General features: G+C 47.9%; 1 protein-coding gene across 2 annotated transcripts in view; it reads left to right on the forward strand.

Annotated features, from left to right (window-relative positions):
• Positions 1-16,326, forward strand: part of LOC143426730 (netrin-1) — a 123,315-nt gene continuing 106,989 nt past the window's right edge. For both annotated transcript variants that reach the window (XM_076900352.1, XM_076900350.1), the window contains exon 1: positions 1-1,888. In XM_076900352.1, coding sequence (XP_076756467.1) covers positions 538-1,888 — 1,351 coding nt within the window. In that variant the 5' untranslated portion in view covers positions 1-537. The remainder of the gene's footprint in view (positions 1,889-16,326) is intronic.

The raw sequence follows: 16,326 nt of genomic DNA on the forward strand, positions 1-16,326 counted from the left end.
ACGGGATTGAAATTCGACAGGATCGTTCGAAGTAGAAAAGCGTGGCTCGCGCCGGATCCTTGGTCTCCGATATAATAATATAATGCGAGCGGGGGAAAAAGTCAGAGCGAGCGGCGTGGTGGATACCGATACTCTCAAATGTTAGTTCGACCGTACGAGATGACGAGCAGGAGAGAAGCGTAGGCTCCTTTGGTTTGAACCTACCTACATATCGAACGTAGGATCGCGGCGAAGATCACCAACCGAAGGTCGCTACCCTCGTCGTTCTTCCTTCGACGGAGAAGAATAGAGCGAGGAAATAATTCTTGTACGGGGCAAGGACAGTTCGTGCGTAGGTGACACAGCAAGGGGCTGACCGCGGGGAGGGGGAGGGGGAGCAGGCGAGGAGCATAGAGAGCGATACAAAAGGGGATACAGAAGGAGAGCAGGAGGAAGGAAGGCGAAAGGCAAACTTGAAAATCCAATAGCGCGTGAACGATTCACGCGAAAGAATTCAGAAGAGTTGCGAAGAAAATAGGTGAAGCGAAAGAGACGAAGATGAAGAACGGTCCGTCATCGTGGTTACTGAGCCTCGTCTGTGGGGTGGTACTGTTCGATTATGCGAACGCGTTGGCAGCCAGCGAGATCTACGCGAAGACGTTCCCAAGCCAACAGCATCCGCAGGACCCGTGCTACGACGAGGACAGGCCCCGTCGATGCATCCCAAATTTCGTGAACGCCGCGTTCGGAGCCGCCGTGGAAGCCTCGTCGACCTGCGGAAGTGGCGGCCCGACGAGATACTGCGACGTGATCGAACAGCCGGGCGGCGGTACCAGTATAGGTCAGTGCCACATCTGCGACGACAGCACGCCGCGACGCCGTTTCCCCGCCAGCTACCTGACGGACGTGAGCAACCCCAACAACGTGACCTGCTGGCGTAGCGAGCCGCTTGTCACGTCCCAGAGTTTCTCCGCGCCGCCGGACAACGTGACCTTGACCCTCTCACTGGGCAAGAAGTACGAGCTGACCTACGTTAGCCTGCAGTTCTGCCCCAAAGCGCCCAAGCCTGACTCGATCGCGATCTACAAGTCCATGGACTACGGTAAGACGTGGCAACCCTTCCAGTTCTACTCGTCGCAGTGCCGCAGGGTCTACGGCAGACCCAACAGGGCCACCATCACGAAGGCCAACGAGCAAGAAGCGAAATGCACCGACAGCCATCGTTACACAGGCGGTAACGGGCTATCTCCCGTCGGAAGGATCGCGTTCAGCACCCTGGAAGGTCGCCCGTCGGCCTCCGACTTCGACACTTCCCCCGTACTACAAGACTGGGTCACCGCCACGGACGTACGAGTGGTCTTCAATCGACTTCACATGCCCCAAACGCCGTCCCAAGAACAGGTCTCGCAACTGACTGGAACTGGGGATGAACGGGACCACGGACTCGGTCTCGAGGAGCTGGCCAAACGGGAGAGAGAGCGGGAAGAGAGGCTGAAGAATCAGAAGGGCTCATCCCGCGGTGGATCCTCAGCCTCGTTGGATCCGCTGGCCACTGCCTTACCATCTGTGCACCAAGTGATCGCACCCCAGGAGATGCAGTCGAACGACGCGGTGGACGACGGCGAGAGCGGTTTCGCTCCTGTGACCATCTCCACCAGCACGAGCAGCACCCTCACCGGGAACCCGGGGACGGGCACGTTCGCCCATCACTACGCCGTCTCCGACTTCGCCGTCGGCGGCAGGTGTAAGTGCAACGGCCACGCGGCAAGGTGCGTCCAGGGCAAGGACGGCGAGGTCGCGTGCGAGTGCAGGCACAACACGGCCGGTAGGGACTGCGAGAGGTGTCGGCCGTTCTACTTCGATCGCCCCTGGGCACGAGCCACCGCCAGAGATGCCAACGAATGCAAAGGTTAGTGTCTCCTCTTCTTTCCTCTTTCCTCGTTCCGTGTTCGCGCGAACAACGCTCTTTCTAGGATTTTCCCCACTCCTGTTCGCCAACGGCCGTGTTCAGATTTGATCGAGCCTCCGCGCCGATCTCTAATTCGAGTCCCGCCTGCGAATCGAATTTCCGTCCTGGTTCTTCGATTACTCGGGGCTGAACGTTTTTTCGGAGCGCACGCAGCGGGTAGCGAGACTGCTCGAACACTGCTACGTCGTTTTTACTTCTCTGTTTTAGGCCAACGAAAATGTATTTCGCCGGTACAATCGTCGGTTCCAATTGAACGAATAAATACGCATAGAAGGGCGAACGGATATGTGAAGTCGAACTTCTATCGGTGTCTGAGTATTTTCGTTATTCGCTGTGTACACACACTGCTGCGTTTTCTTTCGGTTCTCTCTCGGTTTCCAGGTATGGTACACACGCTGTGTCCGTGTGTGTTTAACGTTTAACGTGTTCACGCGCGAAAGTATGCTTAACGTTTGCCACGAGATTCCACGGAATAATTGGAAATAGTTTGGTTTATTGTTTTTTGGCTCCGGGGATTCGGAGTTATTTGAACGTTGATTTAGAAACTGTTATTCCGACGAGTTACATTTCTACGTACCAGCAATTTGATTAATTCATTAAAACCGCAAATAGATACAGTATATACCTACAAATTCCCATGTTGAACATCTATTATAATATTATGGTGATTGCGATGCTGTAGAGGTTTCTGGGTTTCTCGATGAGAGATTCTACAGCGCATAGTCTCTCCCATGAACATTTCGTGTTGGTGTACAATTCCGATTACAATTGTATATTAAATATTTTTCCATTTTATCACGCTTTCTCGAATAGAATTACGTGTACATACGTGTATGTATAATACCTCGCGTATTTACATCTCAATGGCGTAATATCCTGTATCTTGTTACAATATTTACGGGTGTCCTTCCCTTTTAAACATTTCTGGCAATGAGTGTCGCCGAGTACTTCAAAGAGTTGCGGTATTGTCTCGAAGCTGTACGTCGACTCGTATTACCCGCAATTGAAAGAACGGGGGATGCCAGTGCTCGACCCGCGAGGGGTGCCCATATTCTGACGAAGTGAACATTTTCATCTATACGCGTAGGATCGCGAGTGCTTTCATCCCCGGCTGTATTTCATTCCGAATATTTCCCCGGACAGGCGTGTTCCGATGCTACGGAGTTTTGCGAGAAGGATCTGATTTCTATTTAAGATACCACCGATATCTATCCATCCACGTAAATACATTTAAAAATTGTTCGGCTAAAAATATTTTATTCGATTCCGCGTGACGAACACGCAAATAACAGGTACGTTTCAGTTCTCTTTGGAGTGTTTTACAGCGATGTAGAAATCACTCGATGCCTCCTTTAATACCTTTCTGAATTCTTCCGAAGATTGGCGTTACGATAGCTGAACCACCCAACGTTGGCTGGTAAATTATTTTAGTATTTACTGGCTAGCCAGGACGATTGGTCACGCACCGTCCGCCGGAGGCGATGGAAAATAAATAAATCGTACGAGAACAGAGTCCTCGTTTCGTTTCGGTGGCTGGCTCCTCTTGTCCCGACGTTCCGCATCCTCCGTCCTCGGCTCACCCGTCGCCGCGCTATATCGTTTCGTGCGTTCCTCGCGATTCCATCTCCTCTGTGTACTCCCTTTCTCTGTTTCGCCCGCGGGCCCGACCCCAAGGGTACGGCACTCCTTTCGCTTCCACCCCTTAATTCGAAGCGGCGAAGCGTTGCCCCGAGAGTCGTATCGAGGATGCATGCTCAAATCAAAAACGTCGGGGGCAAACCACCCTCTAAAATCGTTTCGAATCGATAAAGGGCGCCCCTTTTTCGCGCGGCAACCCGCGATCAGCGTAGGACGCCGGTGCATCGCGGCAGGGAGGACGCGTGATCCTAATTAATTACGGGCCCCTGATACGATGCGATACGTTATTTTAATCGAACCGTATCGATCCCTCGCGATTAAATAATTGCGCGTTACAATTATTGTCACCGTGTGGGAGAGCGCGTACCGTGGAATTGCATAGGGACGATCTCGTGTAAAAAAGATTATAGCCGACGTTCGCGGTTCGTTTATTCATACGGAATTGTCCGTTCGTATTGTTAGCCGTCCCACGAATTACAACGTCCCTCGCACATATATAACATAAACTGCGAAGGGTATTTTACGAGATGCGTGGTGCAGCGAGCGAGTGGAATTCATAAATGTCATACACGTGGTAAGCAGTGCTTTAGTAATAGAGTGTACACGAATCCGTGCGAAAAAAGAAGGGAGAGAGAGAGAAAAAAAAAGTAAGGGACAGGAGGAAGGAAAAGAAAGGCAAATAAAAGAGCAGTGTCACTTGCCACTTCACCGAGGCCCGTAAATTTCACTCCTGGGACTGTGCGCGCCGTCTGTGCCCTTTCTAACGAATGTACACGCGATATAAAGTACTTCCAGTCCTTTTCAATGTTTCCTAACTATGCCCCCTTTCTTCTTTCTTTTTTGTTCTTGCAACATAGCCCCGACACCGTTTAAGCGCTTAAGTAACATATGCTACGGGTTTCGCCGTTTTGAGTGGCACAAACGGAAAATATGGGATTTCCAGGCCCTCTTCTCCTGTCCAGAATCGCTAATCCGGACGACTCGGGCTAATATCTTCTTTTATGGTGTTCCTACGGTAAAAGGGAAACGTAGGCGCACACATGGTGTCCCAGGAATAATTCGAACCAATGTTCCATGTTCGATATTATTGCTATTCCGTATAGAAAAGATAATACGCGGCAAAAGAAACTCGATCAGATTAGTCATCAATTGTACAGTTAGCACAAGACAGAAATAGAGAGGTTCGCGATCAAGTAAGATTAAGAATTCCCAAGTTAATACTCCACCAGCCATCTTATCTTCGCCGATTTTTACTAATCTATTCGAGCAGATTCGAGCGCCGTTCGAATATGTAAATGATCAAATATCGATTAGCTTAAATGTTCGCGAACCAGCTATACTTGATTCGGAATCGATCTCTCGCCGATCGTGAATTATTCAGTTCGCGTGACGATTTCGTTTCCGAGCGTTTCTACAGAGAATTCCGCGTCTGGAATACGAGCTCGGTTAATAGGAGTGTTCGATTCGCGGGGCATGGTTTCACTTTTCCTTCCGTCGAATTTGCTTCATGTCAATACCGCTTCTGTTGCTCCTCAGTTGTCATAACATTCGAATACGCGCTTAAGTGCGAAACGTCACAACACGGCCTCGATAACTGCACGCAACTCGAAACGAAAGACGCGCTTAGGAATGGAACAACCTTAACGACAGAAGCGAGCGATTTATTATTTTTTCATATAGATTTAATCTTATATTGATTCGAAAAGCTTCGATGTGGAAGTACGAAGAAAAAAGATATGAAATTGTTTGTCGAGGTGTTTGTGAATATTCCTCGTAAATGTGAAACGGACGGTTCTTGTTGCAGCTCGCCGTTAATTTGACACGGGCCGCTGTAGCGGCTGTTTACGGCAATGAATTATGTTCTCAAGGGTTCGTTTATACGACGCGTAGTTATACGCTCGCGTACCGTGATTCTTGCTCCGTACTTTTCTCCTTTTTCGTTCCTTCTTGCCGCCTTTTTTCCTCCTTCTTTCATCCCCCTTCGGTTTCTTTTTCTTCCACCTTGGTGTTTACTTTTCGTATAGTCAAAAGTAGACGCTCACGCGCGTGTTTTTTGTCGGTGGCTCTCTCAAAAAAAATGTTTATCCGCGCGATATTAATTAAAAAAAAATCTGATTTTCATTAATCGAGACAAGAACTTCGCTTGCTTTTCATGTTTCTGGACAACACGTTCCCCAAATATTGTTTGGGATGGAAAAAATTGAATTGAGACGGGACGACGGAGATTAAGCGGAAGATCAACTTGAAATACGCCCCCGCTTCGCAACAAAAGTTTGAAGTCAAAGAAGAAAACGACGGAGAGAGACTTAGCTCCGAAATTCGTCGCGCCCTTCTGCGAACAATTACGTGAACGGCGCGGTTCGCTCTGCTCCGCGTCGTAGGACAGAAACACTCGACGATTTTATTACGGGGATCCTTTTCCAATTAAACGGTTGCTATGGCGATGCTCTCGAGTGCTTATGATATCCGTTGGAATACAGATTTGCACACTGTTGGATTCTCGATGGTCTCTCCGTGCTAAAACAACCATTTTAGAAGGAATATTCCTTGAAAGTATTTTTTACACGCGATACGAACACGTAAAAAAAAGCAGATTTTTTTGTACACGTAGAAAAACAGATTGATAGACATGGATTTAAGTCGATGTTTTCTTTTACATATAATATTAGAATTCGTTAATACCATCTCATAATGTCAGTACTTTAACTAATCCATTAAGGTTCGATGTTGCATTAACGTATCGTTTTAAAAAATGTAGGATACTTGGACAAGGTAATAGTAGTCGCGACGAAGGGTCATTCGTCATGATTTATTACGAATGTACGCGTGCATATCGGGTTGGTTTGAGATTTTTCGAAAATTCCCACAGAATAGAACAGGGGAAGCTCGTAGCGGTTTTTTTTTAGCGAACAACAACCTTCGCCCAGACGAACAGACAACCGTCAACGAAACCCTCGAATCGCTGCAAGAAGTGTCCAATTTAAAATGTAAATTGCGCCGGATATTTGGCATATCGCGGTGAGCGCTGCGAAATGGCCGCGAAATTAAAATGTAATTTAATTCGAAGCCCAACCCCCACCCATCCTCCTCCCTCTCGCCCTCGTCACCCTGCTCTCTCTTTCCTTGTCTCTCTCCGTTCTCTTTTTCTCGTACTCGTCTCGTTTTTCTTTCTTTTCCCTTTTTTTTTCTTTTTTTTGCTTCCCTCGTTTCTTGCGGTGCATGCATATATATATATATGTATGTATATCGCTGTAAAGTTGAACGAAAGCCGTTTACAGAGAGTACGACCTCCTTTATCGATTCTCTGTCTCTCGAATGGTATTTCGTCTCTCCTTTAGAAGTGCATTTCAGCACGAGTATTATCCGTTCCACTCGCGAAACAACCTCGTTGAGTCGAGGAACCGAAAGAACTGTGATTTCTGACTTCTCTAGTCGTGTCACGCGACGATACGGAGTCGAAGTGACTCTTTTTTCTCCAGGGAGGGGTGAGAGAAAGGTTATCGTTTCTATCAATTCTAGTACCTTTGAGTGTACTGGGCGACTGTTATGTACAACTAGAACACGTTTCGTCGTCGATCATTTATTCCTGAATTATAAAATATTTATTGGTTTCATCGAAATTCTGTAATGAGATTTAATTGCAAGAATAATTTGTCATTGAATGAAACAAAATGCAACGTCGTCCCCATGCTGCATCGTTCATTCCATTTTTATCTGTACGCATGTTGCACTGGAAATCGTTTCCATAGATCATTCCTATTTCCGAAACGTTTCCTTTCGGCTTCGATTTACGTCTCCCAATTGTATCATTTATCCTCGCTGGCGCAACGAAACCGCGCGATGTAACGCGACAGATAAACTGGAAATGCGCGCGCGCGGTTCAGCGAAAAGTGTTCGCAACACGGCAAAGTCGAACGTCGCGAAAAAAGAGAAAGAAGAAAAAACAAGAGGAAAAAGGGGGAAATAAAAGTCGGCGAAATCGGCCGTTTAATCGGACAAAAGCGCGTGGCTGGTGACTCTCGTAAATATGCGGGAATAAAAAGTCTCTTTCGACAAAATCAAAACGGGACCCGCGTGACGGATCGTTTTCATTCCTGGACGCCTCTTTTCTTTTTTCTCGCCTGACACGTTTCGGAACCGCGCGAATGTTATTCTCTCCCCGTGGACTTCCGCCGACGCCCGTACCACGATTATTCTTCCTCGTGATGCGAGGACGACGCGTTTTGCATGAATGGGAGAGTCGTCCCGACCTTTCAGATGAATGGTTCTTTTTCCACTCTCTTTCCGTCTTCCTCTCTCGCCTCCTCCACTGATCCCTGCTCGTCTCGCTTCCACCCTCGTTCTTTCTTTCAACTTTCGCGCCCCCTCTGCGATAATGTAAGTCCCTCTCGAAAATACTCTATACTTTTTCCATTTGATATTTTCTTCCGACGTTGCTGTCTCGCGTTACGAAGAACACGTACTATTCGTAGATCCTTAAGTAATTATTTAACGCACATCGTGATCCCAATATTTTATTAGACGTTCAGAAAGAATCAAACGCTCTCTCCTTAAGCAGAGTAACTTACGTTTTGACCAGGCTCGCGTGATACCAGCGTTCGAATCGATCGAAGAGGGTACACTAATATCCTGCAACTTCGCTAAATCCGTTTTCCATACTTTCACTTGGCCGTTTTCCCCATTGAATGGTAGTACGCGGCGCTCGCACTGCGGAAAGTCCAATGCTCCCCGTGTACGACGTCTCATGACCAAACGCGTCCGCGATAACGCATCAGTTTTATCAAGCCGATACCGAGTCTCTTTGACCGGACGGGACCGTTTCACTGCGCTCGATCCGTACCAGCTAACAGGATCGCTTGCTGCTCGAACGGATGGGGGATTATAAAGTGTACACCGAACGATTTGAATTCGTTCCAACCTGGATGCTGTGTCTGAATGTACGGTGCACGCGGTGTCCGCGGAGGTTGCAACCGCGGCCAAGAGAAAAGGAAGTATATCGACCGCGCGAGAAGCCTTTCCATCGTCTCGATCCTCGTGTTCGCATGTTCCGCGTATAATTAGGAGGAGCTTCGATCCTGAATCAGGGATACACGTTTCTACGTGTTAATCTCCTCGAAGGGCACTTTGTACATTTCGCGCCGATTATTTGAACCTACCACTTTGCTAGTTGGGTTAAATACACTTGGTTGAATGTTAATCGCCCGATTTCGAGAGACCAGATGTACTCGAAAATCGAGCAACGGAAATCGAGCTGATGGATTTCACGCGTGCAGAAGCGAGACGCCCCCGCCATGTTCGTTGGCGCGTTCCTCTGATTTTGTTCCCTCGGAAATTCCGCGGCCTTCCGTGCTCCTTTTGACGTCTACGTGGCTCCAATTCTCTAAAACGCCAACTTGACCAAGCGAATGACCGCCGCGAACGTTCTGTCGAATGGTACGAGACGCGAATAACTTATGGGTTATATAGAAGCCGTAGACGCGGTAGTTGGATCAAGAAGGAAGGGCGCTGAATTCTAAGCGGTCCTCGAGTATTACACTGGGTGTCCGGAAGTTTCGAAGTAAACTTCGCCCGCGTGCTTCGCAGCTAAATATAAAACTGTGATGGTGCATAAGTGAAGTCCATGCGTAGAATGAAAATAGTTTATTACAAGATGTAACAACAAATTTATTATTCCATCGCGTTCTCTTCGTTGCTTCGTATTTAATTATCGCACAATTTTGTTTTGTTTCGTTGTATTTTATAAAGAAACATTTGAATTTCCAAGATATTTCTTATAGCAATGAATAGTGATAGGAAATGGAGCGGATTTTCAGCATAGCGTGCCAGGCAAATTCAGAAGCTGCCGTGCAGTCTGTCGCGAGGCAACGGACACTCGCGAAATAGCGGCCGTGTAAACCTCTTTGGCATTCGAAATTCTTTAAGCCTTACATGTATGTGGCACATTGTTGCGTAACAGTTGCATAAGGGGCCCCATTGCGATTATGCTAGAACTTTCGATGATTCCGAGAATTCACGGTGGAGAAAAGAAGTCATACAGCAAGATCGATGGCAGAGATTATTGTCTCGATTATTTCCTGGTACACACGAGGAGTGGTCTGAGAAACTATGCTATCTGCGTGAATAAGTACAAGGAATAAGACGTATGCTCCTTTTCAATTGATTAAAACCGCGATAGGTCTATACAGGAAAATTGCACGACGGTACAGCGGACCTTAGCTCGCTCGACTACTCTCGTCGAATGTCAATTTACGATGTTCACTTTCGTTAAACAACCCGTCGTCCATTCAACAAAATCGTACGCCGAGTTCAACATTCGAGCAACGTGTTCGATCGGATCGTAACGCGCAAGGTTCGCGTCGGTTACGCGCGTTGCCCGTTATTCATCGAAATAGCGATTCACCCTGTTCGGATTGCGTTCAATTCGGTTGAGTCACCGGAATTGTTGAACCTAACCGAGGCATGCATTTGCGCGTTAAAACGTGCCGCGTCGAAGATCAGAGAGCGAGGCTGAATGGAAGCGTTGATGAAACCGCGACGGTGATCACGTAGACTTAGAGCCGCGCGGTACCCCAGGTGATCGTAAATCTGAATTCGCGTTAGTTGTCCGAATCGAAAGGTTGCTCGGACATCCATAAATACAGGCGATAGTTGGCGCGGCGCGCAGGGTGTTTATCCGTGCGCGAACCAGCCGTACACAGGCCTCGTTCGTATGTGGCTAGGTACCCGAGACGTATAAATAAATCCAGGAGCTGCCACGCGGTCTGCCGTGAAACACGGTGTCTCGAGAGTGCACCGTGCACTCTCTCCCTTCCCATCTACGCGTTCACCACCACGACCACCACCGCCACCACCACCACCGGTGACGAACACGTGTGTGCGTGCGCGCGCAGCCCGTTCGCCACGCACACGCACGGTCAGGCGAACGCGTGTGCACGCGTTCGCAATCTTGTTCCGCGACTCTGGTGGACACGTTTTCTTTGGCGCACAGGTGCTTCCGCGATTTGCGAGGTATTCTCGCGCTCGAGGATCCTCTCCCTGTCGCTTTTAACCTCGCCAGTTTCCCTCCGCCGCCGAACTTACGCCGTACGAATTAAGCGCGATTTACGCGCGCTTATTACACTGCCGCGGCGTTGGCGAACCCCTCCCTAGCCGCCAGACGTAGGGCGCGACCATTTCTTTTCCCTTTACCTTCTTTTTTTCTTTTTTTCTTTTTTTTTTTTTCATGCCTTGCCAAATAATTTTCGTCGCTCCTGCGCGATTCCTTCCGTCCTGCAAAGACACGGCTCCTCTCGTATTTACATAATGGGAAAGCGATGTCGCGGCGTCTCGTTGCAGGCGCGATCGGACGTCGAAATATTAATCGTAAATGGCGATCCTGTGTACCGCGTAAATTTCGTAATATTGCCGCCACGACACTCTTGCCGCACGCCTTCGGTGTTGGGCGCTGCAGCGGATTGAAATTATCCTCGCGTCTCTTTTTTTAAAGAGTCGCGCGGTTCTTGGATACTCTGGCTACGTAAGTAATTGCCGGGGACGGTAACACGGATACGTGTAAATCGGCGATAAATCCATGAAACGAGACTGTGGCGGTCGACGTCGTCTCGGTTAAGGGGAACACGTCTTCCGCGAACCAGTTTTTTCAATAATATTCGATGATCACGTACATCTTTGGAGACTCGACGCCCCTCGTCTTAGATATTAATCGAAGGACACGTGAAGATTTCTATTTCGACATATAAAAACCGATGTAGGACGATTCGACATAACGCGTCCCACGTTAGATTTACTCGAATACCATAAAAGTTAGCCGTTCGAGGAGAAAACGTAACCGAATTACCGATCGCCGTCGCGGATGGAAAGCCCAAGAGTAGAGGGGAGGCTCGAGGCAATTTTCAAACGGTCTCGTAGTTATCGGTTACGAGACACTTTCTTCCTACACGCGTACCGATCCACCGTCGCGGAAGATGGAACGAGGGAGGAGGATGGTGACAGAGGGGCGGTGGGAAACACGGGGTACAGGGACGCAATTTGAATGTCGTTAACCGGGCCGAAGTTGGCTCGAGCACGGCGAGCCAGGACGGTGCCCGAGACCAACGACAATAACAACAATAACGAGAGACGGGCGGTGTTGCAGCCGTTCGGTTAGGATAGCGCGTTCGCGCTCATCCCGAAATAAACGGCGACCGCATACCCGTGCACGCGCATGCGCAACCTCTACCATCCACCGATTTACCCTTTCTCTTTTTCTCCTTGTCTGGCCGCGCGTCTTCTTTGCGCTTCTTGCTCCTCTTTTCTTTATTTTTGCACACCTTAAACTGTCTCTTTGCTCCCGACCTCCTCCCCCCTCCCCTGCTCGTACCCTTATCGACGCAGAAGTGAGAAGGACCGCGTGCTCTGCTCCCCATCATCCATCGTTCCACCCTTTTGTCAACGATTTCGCGAAGCGAGAAGCGACAAAAGACATCTAGCGCGGATAGGTTCGAAACCAGTTGGAGGATCAACGAGGTCACCGGCACCTTTGGTCCCGGGATTCCCTTAAATGGCCTCCCGTTCGCATCGCCTTTTAGAAACAGCTCGATGGAACTTGTCTCGTCACCGCGCCGCGACTTTCCTGTCGCTTTATTTCACTTCGCGTCGGCTTAAGCCTCGTTCAGATTAGTATGACCGCTTGGATTCGGATTTAGGTACCTCGACTTCGAGTTACCATTCGTGGACACCTAAGATAGCGTCGATTTAGATCCGCTCTTTATGATTCCGCGACAAATTTGCATCTGTAACGGTTTTGTCGAGGATCGACGTTAAGTCAAGGTGCGGATGAGAAACGCTTCGAATGTCACCTGAAATTTGAAAGGATACTTCGAGTCATGTAAGTAACAGTCTCACGCGTTGGTAAACGGATCTGAACGGGGCTTTAGCTACGCATTTTTCTTCTGGCCTCGTGTGTTGGCCTTTCTCCATCTCTCCGTCGGCTTGTCTCCTCTTTCTCTCCATTTAACGACCTTTGTTTCCACGAGAATTTCATTATCCGTCGCGTAACCCTTACCGAGGCGCGAAAAGTTTCACAATCTTGAAATTGCGTGTCGCTTTTAACTCTCTTACCTCCTCACCTTCCCGTCTACGGTTAATGGCATTCTCTGTTTACCTTGCAATACAAATCCGCTATTAATGCTGATTCCCCTGTCTCTTCTTACTTTTTCACTTCTTTTGGTCGTATTTTCTTGCACATACATGTAAACGAGTTGAGCAGCCATGCCAACGTTCAGCTATCACCTTCAGAGCTTATCGCAAAGTTCTAATTTTCAAGTTTCGTATCGTTGATTCGATAAAAAGTAATACTGGTTCTCAGTGAATATTCCAACATTACCCAGAGAAAAACGCGGCTAATCGCTGTTTCGAGATACCATTACGTGAGAATCGAAATATCGAAATTAACTATCGGAACAGGTGGCCCGTAATGGGCCAGTGGAATTACGGAGAAAACCAAATGTTGGCACACTATTATCGGGGATGTTCATCGTCTGGCGACGAAGATAGCACGTTCAAGGAAACGTGCTAACCCCGCGTGCTCTGGGCTACAGAATTGCCCCGCAAGTCTCTGCACGGTTATTACTGCTATACGTATACCGTCTTTCCGCCTTCCTTTTTCTTCTCGCGACCATTTCCTTGCGCCAGTAATAACATTCGAACGGCTAAATGGAAAAAAGGATATTTCGAAAACGCCAGGGACGCCCGTCGCACGTTTAGTCGTTAATAACTGTGCGTTTATTTTATCGACTTTGTAATCTGCACGGTGAATCGTTTTTTTTTCTTTTTTCTCACTAGTTCTCTATAGAATTTTATTGGTACATGGAATGTCATCCTCTCTCGCTCGAGTCGTGCATTTAACGAGGGTGTAATCAGAGAAGATCTTTAGCAAGTCCGTAATAGACGATGAGTAAACTCGGCGGACGATAAAATATTTCGTACGACCGTCGAGTATATTAGGCGGTGAGTAAATTACAATTGGAATAACGAAGAGAATTGCGACGAATATATTTCCTCCTCGTATAGTTCTTCGTCAGGGGGGAGCACACGAGTTTCAAGTTCTTACCAAGATAAATATTGTGTTCCGTTTGATCTCTGAAGGAAACGAGATCAATGATTTCAATGGTTTTACGGCCCTCGTGAAATAGATTGATTTAGTGAATGGTACCGCAAACACTGCCACGATACCCTCGTGGAATTCCTCATAGCTAGATCGCATTGGACCGATCCATTCAGCCTCTAATTTTTCTCCTTTTGTTATCGCCGGATACCGTTTTATTGGCTTGCCGTTAATTCTTCTCAACGCCTATCGCCTTAGCAATTTCTGAACCCCGATGGGATGCTCCATTCCTATCAATTTAACTGCGATCTAAGGTTGAAACGTTGCTTTTAATTGGTATAACCTCGAATCATAGGCAAGAGCTTAAGCGAGCGATTAAAACTGTTCAAAGTGTTCAGAAAGTAGCTCTGAGACATTTAACAATCTTCTCGACGGCGTATGATCGAATTCCATTTCCTTATCCATACTTGTGACTCTCTTAAATACTTCTTAACGCTCCGTACAGTATTCTGTACCATTTCGAAATCTGTGCCAGTAACAAATTTCAGCAATCATCGCGAAATTGTGCCACAGAGTGGTCGCACACTTCGACGCGTGCACCCTACGTTCGTTTTCTAATTGAAAACGCGTGTAACGTCGAGCAACGCCAATGTCTACTGTAGCTATCTTTCAATCGACAGTCGCGGCGGCTAAGAGGATCTTAAAAATCCCGCCGCGCGATATTCAAACGGTATTTCGCGGTGGTATCGCGATTGCGATCGGAAAAAAGAAAAGAGATACAAAAAAAAAACGAATTCCTTCCGCATTTTATTATTCAATAAAAAAGGCCGCCTTATCGCATTGTTATCATCCGTGTAGCGGGGGATTGTTATAGCGAGCCGTGTCGAGATTACACGTCGTGAAAGATAGTACATCTGACTCGGGTTGAAAGTATCGAAATCGCTAGGCTGCGTTCGTGGCCGATCGAGAGACAACGCGGAGGGCCTCTCCTCTCGATACCGTCCTGTCGATTTAGATAAACCTCCTCCTCGACTTAGAAAGCGGCGCTGCCCGTGGTAAGGAGTGTCATCGAATTTGTTTGCTCCTCTCTGCTTGAATAAATCGCCGTTTACGATCTACGATTTCAACTCGCGCGCCACCACTCGCTCCCGGCTACTTTCTAAGTACGTGGCGCGAAAATAATCGGACCCGGTAAAAATAGGGGAATACTGGTAGCGCCGTTTACAGAGGGACGACGATCGCGGGTCAAGCGTGTCTCTTGGTAGCGTCGAATCGAGGTTTCGTGATGTTTCGATTGTCTTCTGGCTCGTTCGAGTTATTTGGATTTAAGTAACAGTCCAGGCGGCGAGTATTAATTTTAGCGAACTCGCGAGATAAATTAGCGGTACTATCTCGGATATTTAAACGAGAAGGCAGAATATCAACGCGCGATTCCTCGGAATAACTGACGTTGCGTTTCGCGTACAATTTGCAGAAATATGATATATCTGAGAAATCTAAATTCGCTCCTCTTGCTCCAGTTCCATTTTGCGTTCTGGTACAGACTCTGTAACCAAAGCCACGGTTATCTCTTTCGATTATCAATATTTTCAGTTAAAATGCACTTAAATCAATTTTAGTTGACGCGCGCGTATCCATCCCAATGGTCTTCCTATCTTTTTCACAGGCGTTCGTTTCAGTTCGACTGAATAGCGGAATTCGACGCCGTCTCGAATAATTCCAGCAGCCCGAGATTCCCCCCTCTGAACGAAGAGGTCGTCAGAAATCGAACGTAGTTTCGTCTGATTCAAATAATTGAACGGCGGAAACAGCAATGCCGTGCAATCGGCGGAAAACGTGGATGGAAGAGGGCGCGGATGGCTGTGGGAGACTCAGTGGCGGGTAAAAGGGGAGGCGAACATTTTTTGTGGCTCCTCCATCTGAACCGTCGGCTCGATAATCGCTATTTGGCGCGAAGCGTCCGCCCGTTTGATTCGTGCTGGAAGAAGTTTAGTCCCCCGGTTCCAAGCGGCAGGAAATAGCCTCGGATCCCCCGTGAAAGCCAACAGGAACTCGGTCTTGGGCGCGAGAGTTCCATCGCTGAAGAACTCCGTCGGTAATACGCCGGCTACGTGAGGCCGATTCGCGATTCCTATATACGTGACGGGCAGTTCGACTTCAGTTAGCAACACGGTACGTAGCATCCTTTTTGCGTGGAACGTACCATCCATCTGGGAAGGATTCCGCGATAGTTGCCAACGGTGGGAGTAGATTTTTATCCCTTCGTATATCATCACGCTTATTCCTATCGTTACATCCCTTCGTGCCGTTTCAGCAGGTAGAATGTATCATCAATGGCCGACGATAAAGCGATTCTTCTCGGTTCTACTCGTATACACTGGAGTCGAGTCACTTTAATTGCCACGCGTGGAGTGTTCGCCACTTCCAAATGAAACTTTGGGCGCATTAATGGTACATAATATTGCAACAGAGGTATCCACCAGTTTTATGCCAATCACAAAGTATTACTTTTGACATTCATCTTACTTTGATCTGTAATTATAGCTAATCTTTCTTAACGTTCTTGGTACCAATTTGCGTTTATCGAGAGGTAACAGTAGTCAATGATGCCATCATTTACGTGCATTCTTCGAGCTCGTTCCGCGCGAGAACGCAG

Source organism: Xylocopa sonorina, chromosome 9 (assembly GCF_050948175.1).
Source record: "Xylocopa sonorina isolate GNS202 chromosome 9, iyXylSono1_principal, whole genome shotgun sequence".
Taxonomy (NCBI): domain Eukaryota; kingdom Metazoa; phylum Arthropoda; class Insecta; order Hymenoptera; family Apidae; genus Xylocopa; species Xylocopa sonorina.